This window comes from Cetorhinus maximus, chromosome 13 (genome assembly GCF_964194155.1).
Source record: "Cetorhinus maximus chromosome 13, sCetMax3.hap1.1, whole genome shotgun sequence".
NCBI lineage: Eukaryota > Metazoa > Chordata > Chondrichthyes > Lamniformes > Cetorhinidae > Cetorhinus > Cetorhinus maximus.
In genome coordinates this window covers 7,794,063-7,808,558 of record NC_135891.1, presented here as the reverse complement: position 1 = coordinate 7,808,558, position 14,496 = coordinate 7,794,063, and the positions used below count along the sequence as shown (strand labels likewise).

General features: G+C 47.8%; 1 protein-coding gene across 2 annotated transcripts in view; it reads right to left on the bottom strand.

The window, feature by feature from the left end:
- matn4 (matrilin 4) overlaps positions 1-14,496 on the bottom strand; it is an 81,358-nt gene that overhangs the window by 37,276 nt on the left and 29,586 nt on the right. For both annotated transcript variants that reach the window (XM_078554865.1, XM_078554866.1), the window contains one exon: positions 7,712-7,870. In XM_078554865.1, the coding sequence (XP_078410991.1) occupies positions 7,712-7,823 (112 nt within the window). In that variant the 5' untranslated portion in view covers positions 7,824-7,870. The remainder of the gene's footprint in view (positions 1-7,711; positions 7,871-14,496) is intronic.

Sequence of the window (14,496 nt, the reverse complement as noted above, 5' to 3'; positions counted from 1 at the left end):
TTTCCACCCCACCCCCACTAGAGCTGTACTTTGAATATCCTGTCTTGCATTCTTAATTAGCACTTTTCTCAGACAAAGACCACCACCTTCAACACCTCTTTGACCCTTTTGTCCCTGACATCTTTTGATTATCTGCTCACACCACACCCTCAATGTGTCTCTTCCCCCCCCACCCACCTTAAACCAATTTATATTTCTCCCTTGTTGAAACTATGCTTCAGTTCTGCTGAAGGGCCATGAGGGCTCGAAACGTTGACTGATTTCTTCTCCACCGATGCTGCCAGACTTGCTGAGTTTTTCCAGGTAATTCTGTTTTTATTTTGTTGTAGATTATCAGGCCTTCCCGCCTCATAAATTACGCAGACACGCCGGATCACTGGCGGCCAGCCTCTGATTTGCCCGCCATGCCATAACCTCACTGCTTCCTTACTCCGGGTGCCATATTTACTGGCTGTGCGGCCATTTCCCGATGCTTGCAGCCCAGGGCTGCTCCAGTGAAGACATGGCCCCAAAAGCCAAGACGCGTCCAGCCCCCTTGATTCAGTGACGCATCCCTGGGATGCCTTTTGGACTCCGTGGAGGCCCGCCGCGATGTGCTCCATCCCCGCTCTGGCTGCAGGAGGTCCATCAGTCTCACCACTCCGGCTTGGGAAGCGGTGGCAGTGGTGGTCATACAAGAGGTCGGCCATCCAGTGCAGAAAAAGAATGAATCCGTGCCACCAGGGTAAGTCAACCATCTCATCACTCTAAACTCACACATTCACAAGCTAATCACACATTCACTGGTATCTCACTTACTGCCAGCTCAAGGGGGATCACCACTCACTCTCTCACACGCACCCTCACATCTCCATCTGGCCTCATCTCCTCTGGAGACTGCCTCCTCATTCCATCAATGGCCCCACTCAGCACACACGCAGACTTGGCATCCTTCTCATTTGGCCTGGCATGCGCCTTGCTCACATTCTCTCCATCTGTCTTTACGCAGGACAAGATCGCATACAATCAACAGGAGAGGTCCCAAACTGAGGGTGGACATCAAGGTCTTCACTTCGTTCAAGAGTCGCGCATTGGGGCTAGCTGGAGAGTATGTGGACTGTTCCTGCAGCGACGGAGAGGTCGGTAGCAAGCTTCCATGTGAAGATTCTGCACCATATCATCCCTCTCTCAACGCTACTCTTTGAGTCCACTGTTCTGTGTCTCCATTTTCTATCCTAGGCACATCTGCCATGTTGCCCTCAGGCAACCTTGATGCCAACTCCAGCACCAAGAGCACCTCGGATGAGGGCCCCGAGGGGAGCAACATTGAAGACCTGTCACGGCGCTCACCCACACCCTCCACCAGTGGAGCGACACACACCCCAGTGGAACCTAGATGTAGAGCAACCTCAGGATCACAATCTGGTGAGCATAGCGCACAATCTGTTCCACAGCAGTTGGAGGCAGGGACATCTGAGGTCACTGGCACTTGGAGGACTGCTGGAGGCAAGGAATTTGCTGAGCCTGAGTCAGATGATGAGCCCCTGGACTTGGACCTCAATCAGTTGTTGGAGCTGCAAAGATATTCATGGGAACATCAGGAAGAGATGTCCACTCCGCTCCTCAGATTGCAAGGGATGATGGGGGAGTCCACCCACCTTCAGTCTGAGGTAATAGCGCCGGCATGCTAATGCACTGAGGCCAATGCTGGCAGGATGGCAGCTGCCATGGTCCAGGACATTGGTCCTGTACTGCTGTGTGGACTGAACTCCATCGCTAACACCGTAGTTAGCCTCCAACAGTGTCAATGCGAGAGGGGTGCAGGGCAGCCCAATCTTGCTCCAGCTTCCCCTTCTCCTCAAGGAGTCAGCCAGAGGCCATCAAGCACCCATAAGGAGGAGGATCAGCAGCTCGATACCCCGGGTCCATCCACCCAGCTGATTCCAGGAATGCCCGGCCTATCCAAATCTCCTCTTCCTTTGACCCCATCACCTCCAGCTCCACAGGCCAAGGAGGATGCACCTGGCCCACAGCAGGATACCCAAAGCTGGCCGGGGCCCTCCAGGTCTCAGCCCACCAGAGGACACCCGCCAAGGTCATCACAGACAACATAGCGTAGCAGTCAGCAGGCTGTCTCACCTCCACTCTGGATGTTGGGGATGCACCAAGATGTAGCGGCAGGGTTAGGAAGGTTAAGAAGATGTAGTTGCACCGCGTGGGCACAGGTGTTAATCACTCGTACATAATGTTCACTATTGTAAATAAACTCCCAAGAGTGTCTCCCTGCCTATGGCTCCTTGTTATACTGAGCAGTGTTCGTGTCATTCAGACGTGAAACCTTGGTTCCTGCACAAGATAAAGGACAAAGCAGCTCACTTGATTGGCGCCACATCCACAAACATTCATTCCCTCCACCACCAACACACAGGAGCAGCCGTGTGTGCCATCTACAAGATGCACTGCAGGAATTCACTTCGACAGCACCTTCCAAACCCACGACCACTACCATCTAGAAGGACAAGGGCAGCAGACACATGGGAACACCACCACCTGGAAGTTCCCCTCCAAATCACTCACCATCCTGACTTGGAAATATATCGCTGTTCCTTCACTGTCGCTGGGTCAAAATCCTGGAACTCCCTCCCTAACAGCACTGTGGGTGTACCTACACCACATGGATTGCAGCGGTTCAAGAAGGCAGCTCACCCACCACCTTCTCAAGGGTAACTAGGGCTGGGTAATAAATGATGGCCCAGCCAGCGAAGCCCACATCCTGTGAATGAATAAAAGAAAAGTCTAGGGCCTCTTCCCTGTGCAGTGTGTAACCTTCAGGGCAAAGTGATGGTCTGGCTTCACACTCACTGGACACATTATGATGGTGTTGTCTTTGCTGCCAGAATGTCGTGGGAAGGCGTCACAGAGTTCTGTCATCCTCACTGTGTGCTCTCAGCACCTTTAAGGTGGGGCTGCCCTCCCCATCTCTTCAGCATCTGTGTTCGGTGACGCTGTGCTCCTGAAGGGGTCAAGGGCTGAAGGCAGACAAATTATCAGATGCATTTAAAGTTTCGTGACTGCGTCTCCATGATATGATCCTGATCACAGAGCGCAAGCGAGCTGTCCTCAGCCAGACAGGAGTCAGATGCGCACAGAAGCTATGTGAAGATCTATGGAGTGTCCTCACTGCATGCCATCATCATTCTCCTGGAATCTTGAGACTATTAGGATCTCCGCTGCATCTCCATGACATGAGCCTGATCACTTTTTAAAAATTCATTTATGGGATGTGGGCATCGCTGGCTAGGCCAGCATTTATTGCCCATCCCTAATTGCCCTTGAGAAGGTAGTGGTGAGCTGCTTGAGTGTAGGCTTGCGGGATCCTGCACAGATCACCTGCGGAGCCCTGGAAGGAGCCACTGGTGTAAAAATTGAGCGCCGCAGTCACTTTCATGGTGTTATTATCCAGCTGATGTTACTACTGGACAAGCCAGATCTCAGGGTGGAACCTGGTTTGATAGATCCTAACTTTTATTTTTTGTTTAGATACGTGGAGAATGGTTGCTGAACAGAGTCAGCTAATGAACTTTTAACAAAAGAATAAAACATTTATTAACGAGAAAAGATGAACTATATTACAATATTCCTTCACCCACAACTATACCTTCACAGACATAAACAGGTTTGTAAGGAAAACACAAGTTACAAAAGCTATCTTACACTCTAATATTCACAGTAAGTACACAGTCCATGTAAACCAATAGACTCCACACTGTGAAACCGAGTGACTGATGCTACTCCAAACAGTTGCTATGGATCTCTCCTCAACTCCCCCCAGACGCTTGTCACACTGTGAGCCGACCAGTCTCACTGAACTCCGTCTTTCACACGAGGGTTTCCAATCTCCACTCTCGAAGAACTCGCTTTGGAATCTTCTCCCAAACTGATGCTTTGTCACAGGCGCCTTCCGCAAGGGTTGACCTCCAGGGTTTCAAACTCTCCTTCCGATGTTTCTCTCCCCTGGATCACCATGTGCATTCAAGCTTTCTTCCACACACACTCTCTGACTGACTCAGTTATCAACAGTACACCACTGCTTCACATGTCCATTGTAAAGAGTTACAGGCCTTCAGCTGTCTCCTTGGACCTTCTGACTTCTTGCACGCCTATATCGCTTTAAATCGGCTTCCTGCAGCTTTCTCCCTTTAAGCTTGAAGCTTGGAGCCTTCCTCTCTGCTCTTTACTTTCACTTCCACAGAGCAGGAGGACCTTTTCTGGACTCCTGTTCTTCCTTTGACTGGAAGGTCTTCTTGGGACCCTTCCTATCTGTTTCACTCCTTGGCCTTGGGGCCCTTCGGTTCTTTTGTGAAATTGACTCTCTCTGCAGTTCCCTCTCCCAGTAGACCGCTGACAACTTGGTATCTCCCTCAAGATCCAGAACTCACTTGGCATTCACCGTGAACTTTAGCTTTAGAGCAACTCATCTAAGATTCTTAAACTTGTTTCCCTCAGCAATCTGCTAGTATGTCAGCTAGAGAGAGACTTTAGCTGCTCCCTTCAACTTATAGCATAATGACCAACTGAACTCAAACTGCTTTCAGTGTGCATGTGTGTGCATGTGTGCATGTTTGTGTGTGTGTGGCCTCCCTCTCTGGACCCTGGTTGCTAAACAACAGCACAGTTTTCTCTCTACTCTCTTGGCTTTAGCTCTCTTTTAAGAGTCATAACTATCTCATTAGAAATGCAGATATACAAACAGAGCTTTAGACCTGCTGTCTCCAATCAAAAATGAAACTAGATCCCAGGTTTTACCTTTCAACCCACAAATAGAAAAAAATATAAATTGAACTTAAACTTAAAGATATACCTTATTCCTAACACACCCAAATACAAATATAATTCACTTAAACTATCTCTATTTCCTAACAACAGCCACAGGCAGTGGATGCCCTCCATGCCCCCGTGGCACCAAATCCTGCAGCAGGTGGCATATGTGGCCAAACAGTTCCCTAGACATGCGCAGTCTTCGGTGACACTGGCTCTCAGTCATCTGCAGGAATGACAAGCACCGGCTATAGACCCTGGGTCTAGTGAGACACCTCCGAGCAATGGCTCGCTGTGGATCTTCAGCTGGCCCTGCCACACCTTCATCTTAAGGGTGGTGCTCCTCCCGTTGGTGGGACAGGTGCCTCCGTCGCACTCTTCTTCTTCTTCTCTGCACCCTGTAAGCCATGAGAAATACCGCTAAATCACCAGGCTCCATGATCCTGATGTTCACCTCCTGCAGGATCAAAGACAGAGATACATGGGTTGGCATATGTGTCCTAAGAACCTCTCTTAGTTAAGTCTGAAGGCTTCTTCATGCATGCCAGAGAGTGCTGGCCACCACTTGGATCGCCAGTGTGTAATGTGCTACATGGCTGTCCGAAACCACACCCATCTCTGCCCCATTCCACTTGGCCGATTGGCGGCAGCTTCGACCATTGAACTGCATGCTGTGCCCTCAGCTCAGGTGCAGACATTCTCCTAACCCACACTGTAAGGCTGCGCTGTTAGCTTGAACCATGAGGGATACTGGTCCAAACCTCAATAAAGACATTTCAAGGGGCTATGAGCGCCTCTACCAGTGACTACGCCATGGCCGCCTTTAGCAAGGGGATTATACAACTTACCCAGTTATCCAATTATTCTGCAGTCCCCTAAAAGGCACATTAATTTGCAGTCTGCGCCGGAGGGGTGAAAAGCTCTGGAGTATTTGATGGCACTTTCATGTTTTTGCATTTCTTGAGTGGGCAGAAAACTTCAGAGGCCCGACTCCAAGCCTGTCAATGGAGCTGCAGCTGAATGGTCTCAGCTGCGGAAGAATGCTTACTTTTGAAAAGCTTCTTCAAGTGCGCGGGTGCTACACTCACCCTCGACACCCCCCTCCCTCAAACTCCCAGCATGAGCTTGTGTACTTCCTTCAGTCTGTGCTGCCTTGCCGCCCACCCACGCCCTCCCCATCCCCCCCCGCACTGGAGCCCTTGTCCCGGCACCGCACTGAAAGCCAGCCAGGAAAAAACGATTTTCCTGTCCCCCTGCCTGCCAGAATGCACAGCGCCTTTTCCTTGATGTCCCGCGGGCGATCCCCGTGAGCGTTGCGCAAGGTTGTGCGCACTCACCTCCGAGTTCCCCTCGAGGTTCAGCTCGCCAGATGCACGCCTTTTAAAGGCAGTCGTAAATCACACCCGTTCTGAAGCCACGCCGACATGGGATGTAAATTTGACATGGGGGATGATTCCAGTGTGCAGGCGCAATGATGAGATGCAAACGTATTAAAATGAAGTTCCCGACATTGGATGGCGGGAGCCGCAGCCCTCCATAGACGGGCAGAGCCGAAGATCACAAAGCGGTTTCATGATGGCATAAAACCAATTTTTGGCCTTCTCGGCATGTTGTCTGTTCACGCCTGCCATGATGCCTGTCACCAACTGGCATGGAAAATTCCAGCCAGGTATCCAACACCTTCACTGGATAGTGATCAGAAGCCCCAGCCAATTTCCCTCTCCCTAGCCTTACAGTGTTGAGGTTAATTGTAGCTTCTTCTTCCTGAATACTCTGCCCAACGGCTGGTCTGACCCACAGCATCACAATCTCCACCATGGATAGGGCAAGGAGGCAGGTCCTGAATACATCCCAGCCACAACAGGGATCGAGCCCTGAGCTGTTGGAACCAATCTGATCCACACCGGCCATCCAGCCAAGTGAGCCAGCCAGCCCCCCCAAGGTGTCCGAGTTGCTGTGGCAACATCCACCTTTACATGCATGTTTCAGTCTGGAGTTATGGATAGTGATGGTAGAGGCTCCAATTTCTTTCTATCGCATGGCTGACCAGGAATTTCTCCCACTCTTACCATCTGCCATTAGCGTGTGTTGGAAGGAAAGGGTAGTCAACCTGTTTGGCCATATTATGAACATACCTTCCTTGACCATCAAGTGGGACTTGAAGCTGGAGCTTCTGGCTCAGAGGCAGGGCGCTACTCACTGCGCCACAAGACCTCCTCTAATTGTAGCTTGAGAATGTTTTATATTGTAAACATCCGTGAATTTTCAAATTAGAAGTACTTCTTTGACAAAACCCGCTTGATGGTTTAAGTCGTAACTCAATCTTTTGTTACAAGGAATAATGAGTTAGGAAAGTCACGCAAAATCCTAAATATTATCTCACTCAAATATTACTCACAATTTACAACATAAAGCAAAACAGTGGGCAATTTCTAACGTTGCTTTACAAAAGCATTTGTATTTGAACATTGGGAAATATACATCCTCTTTTTATTGCGGATATGAAATCCTATTCTTTTCTCTGCAGTCTTTCCTTGTAACTGTTGCCCAGGCGCTGAGCAAAGAGGCAGGTTGGCAGGTCCTAATAATATGCCAAAGAAACTCAGAGATGTCAATATGGGGTGCCACAAATTTTATCAGTGGACTCAACGCCCACGTTGCTTTGCTTCCAATCTGTCTCTTCTCATTCCAGCCAAAAGCAGCTAAGTGAGATGAATGGACTATGGGTTCCTTTACTCCCTGGCACTATGCATCGAGACATCTGGTGCACCACAACAAGTTGCAGCAGCCATACTGTCCCAGCTACTAGGCTTTCTAAAATGACACAAACTGAGTTGATTGAAGTCTCCACTGGTTTTGGCAGCTTAGTGTTTTTCCACGCTGTGTTTTATTTCTCTCAATGTTTTTTCCTTACCTGCAATCATTCTGTCCCTTATCTTCATTTGTCTTATTCTGGCAGAGTGAACCCCAGCCATCAAGAGAACTTCCATTATCAGGAATAAACCAATCGCCAGAGGCAGCTTCATCTTTCAAAACGAGGAGTGTGATTGACTTGAGAAACAGAGACACGGCGCTGAAATGAGAAAAGGGAAGAACATTGAGCAACACAAACCCTTGGGCAGCATCCATCATTCCTCATTCCTGCTACTGCTTCTTATGGCTCTTGCTCTCTGGAGACGTTGATGGTAGGACCAGAGGAAGAGCCACGCAAAGAAGGGCCTATCTATATGATGATAAGGGATTGGGCAGGTTTAACAACAAGAGCTGATGCAATCCAATCTTTTTTTAATTTAATTCTTGGAATGAAGACATCACTGGCAAGGCCAGTCCCCTAGTTACCCCCTGAAAAGTGGGGCTTCATTTTGATTCCCTGGGGTGAAGTTATTCTTTGTAATGATTTTAGTAAACTGTTGGCTCAACACCTTCTGTGGGAGTGGAGTCACATATAAAGGGCAGATACCGGTGAACCAGTTGGTTTTTTTATGACAATTGAGCAGCTTCATAGTCACTTTATTGATACCAGCTTAGTTTTTTAAATTCCAGATTTTTAATGATCTAAATTCAAATTCTCAAATGCCATGGTGAGATTCAAACTCACATTCTCGGTATTACTAGCTCGGTAACATAACCTAGAAACAGAAAGTACTTTTAAAAAATTCATTCATGGGATGTGGGCTTCGCTGGCTGGGCCAGCATTTATTGCCCAGCCCTAATTGCCCATGGGAAGGTGGTGATGAGCTGCCTTCTTGAACCGCTGCAGTCCATGTGGTGTAGGTACACCCACAGTGCTGTTAGGAAGGGAGATCCAGGATTTTGACTCAGCAACAGTGAAGGAACGGTGATATGTTTCCAAGTCAGGATGGTGAGTGACTTGTGGGGAGGAACTTGCAGGTGGTGGTGTTCCCATGTATCTGTTGCCCTTGTCCTTCTAGATGGTAGTGGTCATGGGTTTGGAAAGTGCTGTCCAAAGAGCCTTGTTGAGTTCCTACAGTGCATCGTGTAAATGGTGCACACTGCTGCTACTGTGTGTTGGTGGTGAAGGGAGTGAATGTTTGTGGAAGGGGTGCCAATCAAGTGGGCTGCTTTGTCCTGGACAGTGTCAAGCTTCTTAAGTGTTATTGGAGCTGCACTCATCCAGGCAAGTAAAGAGTATTCCATCACACTCCTGTCTTGTGCCTTGTAGATGGTGGACAGGCTTTGGGAAGTCAGGAGGTGAGCTACTCGCCGCAGGATTCCTAGCCTCTGACCTGCTCTTCTAGCCACAGTATTTATATGGCTAGTCCAGTTCAGTTCCTGGTCAATGGTAACCCCCAGAATGTTGATAGTGGGGATTCAGTGATGGTAATGCCATTGAATGTCAAGGGGTGTTGGTTAGATTCTCTCCTGTTGGAGCTGGTCATTGCCTGGCACTTGTGCGGCATGAATGAAACTTGCCACTTGTCAGCTCAAGCCTGGATATTGCCGAGATCTTGCTGCATTTGGACATGGACTGCTTCAGGAAAGGTGACTCACAGGATAATTTAGCACAGAAGGCAGGCATTCAGCCCATCATGCATATGCTGGCACCTTGGCAAGATCTTGGAAGGGTGCAGGACTGGAGGTGGTTACAGAGATAGGGAAGAGGTGGGGCCATGGAGGTATTTGAAAATAAGGATAAGAATTTTAAAACCGAGGCATTGCTGGACTGGGAGCCACTGCGGGTCAATGGGTGATGGCTGAGGGGTCCTGGTGCGAGTTAGAATACGGGCAGGTGCATTTTGGATGAGTTCAAATTTACAGAGGTGGGAGGCCAGCCAGGAGAGCACTGGAACAGTCTGCTATCAATACTTGCTGAATTTTAGCCAGCTTCATTGTAGTGGTTTTATACCCACCAAGTATTGTGTTGACTAGCCCAAGTTGATTTAACATTTGGTTTTGGGCTGGTAGACATTATCAGTCTGAGCAGAACCCGGATCAAAAACCAAGAACCAAGTAATGAGGGAACAAAAAATGAGAACATTTTGCAAAAGCCAATCTCCAGATTGGAGGCAGAACCATCAGCACAGCCTATCGTCAGTGAATTATGTTATTAAATAAACTATCACATGTTGACTAAGATGAAACTTTGCCTGCACTTACCAACTCACCTACTGGCCTAACCAGTGACGCCTGCATCCCATGAACAGATAAAAAAACAAACCTTAGAAACAACATCAAAGGCAAACCTCCCGTGTGGCATTTCCTTTTCTCACATGGTTTAATCTTGTTGCTTTTCTGAGAAGGACTGCTAAATCATTGCTAACCAATGCCAAAGATTAAGAGGAGATTTGTGTTGTGGTTTAATCTGTATACTTTGAACTGGATTAATGCTGTCCAGACTGCCTTTGAAAGGATATGGTTACCATGCCAAGATATACTGGTAAAAGATTTCGCTTTTTTTTTGTATATTAAGTGCACAATAGAAGAGTGAGATCAATGAACCGCTAGTGTCCAGTTTACACTTCGTAAAATATTACATTGAGATGCTCAGATGAATGCGGAACTTAATTGCCAACCCTTGTTGGATGTATTCCTGGAGGTATCATCATCAAATGACCTCTGCCTCTAACTACCCTATCCCCACACTCTCTCCATTGGTTGCCTAACACGCCCATCCTCATTTTGCCTCAATCAGACTACAAATGGTCATTCCCCCCTACTCCACCCATTCTGTCCCCACTGGTTCTTTAGATGGTTCATTCCATGCACCCTGCTCTGTGTAACATGGTTAAATCATGTTAGGGACCTCAGTTTAAGCCATGGTCTTTGAGTTGTAGAATCTGTGACTCTGTTAAAACTACCTGGGGTAGAATGTTGCCCTGTCCTGTAGCACAAAAAGAATGGGACCAGATCTTCCGGTGTCCAGGTCGTCAGACACCGGACATATGATCCAAGATGTTGGGACCACATGGAAGTCCTGATGTACTGACTCCGCAAGAATTGCCCGGGAAGTTTGAACTGCTGATGGGCAATTCCCCTGCTGACTTAGAGGTGGAGACTTCAGACGGTTCGGGCTTACTTACCTGAATCAATTAATCACCCAAGAAACGTTAGGTACAAAAGTCCTCGTCTAACTCCTGTGTAACTATACACCAGACCACCTCCCCCTCATTCACCCACACTGACCCACTGACACCCTCCTTGACCCCCTGACTACCTCCCCTTGACCCGACCCGACTACCCCTCCTGACCACACGAACCACCTGTCCCGACCCGAACCAACTATCCCCTGACCAGACCTGACAAGCCCCCATCCTGACAACCTCTCCCGATCCAACCCGACTACCCCTGGAATCACCTGCCCACTCCCTCACCAGCAACCCTACCCACCTGCCATCCTATCCACTCACCCATTTACCTCATCCACCTACCCACCTTACCCATTCATTCCCTCATCAACTCATCCATTTACTAACATTCATCCATCATCCATCACCCCATTCACGCAGGACATTTAAACTTACCTTATGGTAGCTAGTGCCAGAAAGAAGGGTCATGACTTCTGAACACTGCTCTCTGTGAGGATTTCTGCATTGAGGGAGTTCTTCTGCATCATGGATCGGAAGTCTGGCCTTTTCCAGGTCCGTGGGTAGTTTCTTGTCTGACCAGCATTGGACAAAGCGGTTCCAAAGCTAATCGGAAGATTTGGGCCGTGGTACCCTATTGGCAATACCACCCAATGCAAATGGAACTGAATATTGAGCAGGGGTGCAACGGGCAGTTGATATGATGCCACCCATTTTGTGCTATCCCACAAGATGAATATATACGCTACCTTGTCGAAGACTTTCAGAACCTCGGCTACTTCAAGAAGATGCCCCGATCTTATTTTTCCAATGTGAACATTACCAGCTCTCACACCCTCTCCTCATCACTCAAGTACCTAATGCCAACTGTCTATTCAGTTGCACCTTGCTGTGCACTCTCCAAAGCTTATCCAAGTTATAGTAGGAGTTACAATAGGAGTAGGAGATGTGGTTAATATACTGGACTTGTAATCCATAAACATGAATTCAAATCACCACAGCAGCAGGGGCAATTTAAAATTAATTAAGTAAATAAATGTGGAATAAAAAACTAATCGCAGTAATAATGACCATGAAACTACCAGATTGTTGTGAGAACCCACCCGGTTCACTAATGTCCTTTAGGGAAGGAAATCAGTCGTCCTTACCTGGTCTGGCCTACATGTGACTCCAGACCCGCAGCAATGTGGTTTACTCTTAACTACCCTCTGAAATGATCCAGTAAGTCACTCAGTTGTATCAAACTGATACAGAAAAGTTAAATAAGAATAAAACCGGATTCACCACTCAACATCAACATAGTCACCGGACACAAGAAAGGTACACTCAGCTCAGCTGACCCAACAAACTTTTCCTCGCTAACATCGGGGGGGCTTGTGTCAAAATTGGGAGAGCTGTCAAATTCTAGTCAAGCAACAACCAGATATAGTCATACTCACCAAATCAAGCCTCACAGCCAATGTTCAGATCCTCCATTACCATTCCTGGCTATGTATTGACTCAGCGGCAGGACGGACCCACCAGACATGGTGGCACTGTAGTATACAGCTGAGAGGCAGTGGCATTGGGAGTTCTTAACATTGAGCCTGGACCCCATGAAGTCTCATGGCATCAGGTCAAACATGGACAAGCAAACCTCCTGCTGATTACCATGTAATGCACTGCTTAAGCTCCTCCATGTTAGACACCACTTGGAAGAAGCAAGTGCACAGAATGTACTCTTTAATGTCCATCACCACTTGAGTACCACTATGAACTGAGCTGGCTGAGCCCTGAGGGATGTAACTGGGCCTAGAGCAGGTGGTGAGAGAACCAACCTGAAAGAAAAAACTCAATTGACTTCATCATCACTAATCTACCTGTCATAAATGCATCTGTCCATGACATGACCATGGTAATGGAGGATCTGAACGTTGGCTGTGAGGCTTGATTTGGTGAGTATGACTATACCTGGTTGTTGCTTGACTAGAATGTGGACAGGTCTCCCAATTTTGACACAAGCCCCCCTATGTTAGTGAGGAAGAGTTTGTTGGGTCAGCTGAGCTGAGTGTACCTTTATTGTGTCCGGTGACTATGTCGATGTTGAGTGGTCCTTTTGGAGACAAAGTTCCATTTTCACACTGAGAATACTCCCTATTGTGTTGTGTGGCATGACCACCATGCTAAATGGGATAGATTCAGAACAGATTTAGCAGCTCAAAACTGGGCATCGATGAAGCACCTTGAGCCATCAGCAGCAGAAGAACTGTACTCAACCATAATCCTTAACCTCATGGCCTAGCATATCCCCTACTCTATCATTACCATCAAGCTAGGGGCCAAACCTGTTCAATGAGGAGTGCAGGAGGGCAGGAGAAGCACCAGGCATACCTAAAAATGAGGCAAAGCTACAACACAAGACACAGCATGCAATACACAGAGCTAAGCAATCCTACAACCAACGGATCAGATAAAAGCTCTGCAGTCCTGCTACATTCTGTTGTAAAGGTAGGGGACAATTAAACAACTAACCAGAGAAGGAGGCTCCACAAATATCTCCAAACTCAATGATGGGAGAACCCAGCACATCAGTACAAAAGGTAAGGCTGAAGCATTTGCAACCATCTTCAGCCAGAAGTGCCAAGTGGATGTTCCATCTCAGACAGCTCCTGAGGTCCCCAGCAACAGATGCCAGTCTTCAGCCAATTCAATTCACTCCACATGATGTCAAGAAACAGCTGAAGGCACTGGATACTGCAAAGGCTATGGGCCCTGACAAAATTCCAGCAATAGTACTGAAAAATGGTGCTCCAGAACTAGCTCCACCCCATCTAAGCTATTCCAGTACAGCTGCGACACTGGCAATTACCTGATAAAGTGAACAATTTTCCAGGGATATCCACAAAAAGCAGGACAAATTCAATTACTGCTCCATCAGCCTGCTCTCAACCATTAGCAAAGTAACGAAAAGTGTCATTAACAGTACCACCAAGTGACACTTACTCAGCAATAACTTGCTCACTGCTGCTCAGTTTGGGTTCCACCAGGGCCAATTGGTTCCAGATCTCATTGCAGCCTTGGTCCACACATGGACCGAAGAGTTGAATTCCAGGCATGAGGTGAGAATGACTGCCCTTGACATCAAGGCAGCATTTGACAGAATACAACACCAAGGAACCCGAACAAAAATGAACTCCAATTTTCAATGAGTTGGTACGATGTCAGGAAAAGCCCCAGTGTCATGTTCCTGTGTCTTCGTCTGTCGTGGGTGGTAAATGATGAGCAATGGGCATGAAATTTTCTGATGAACCGCCCAGTCTGTACAAAATGAATGGTGCATTTTCTCGTAAAAATCTGCCCTGTACACCCCTGGTGTTGCACTGGATCTTACACCTCAATAGGCACAAAATGGGGGCTGAAATTCTGATGGGGGTTCTATACGTCACTCACTGTAATTCTGTTTAGTGCCTTTCACCGTCTCAGGACATCCCAAGGTGCTTTACCGCCAATGGAGTACTTTTTGAAGTGTAGTCACTGTTGTAATGTAGGAAACACGGTAGCCAATTTGCGCACAGCAAGCTCTCACAAACAGCAAGGCGATTATTGACCGGACTATCTGATTTTTATGATGTTGGTTGAGGGATGAATATTGGCCAGGAAAATAGAGGCCAGGGGA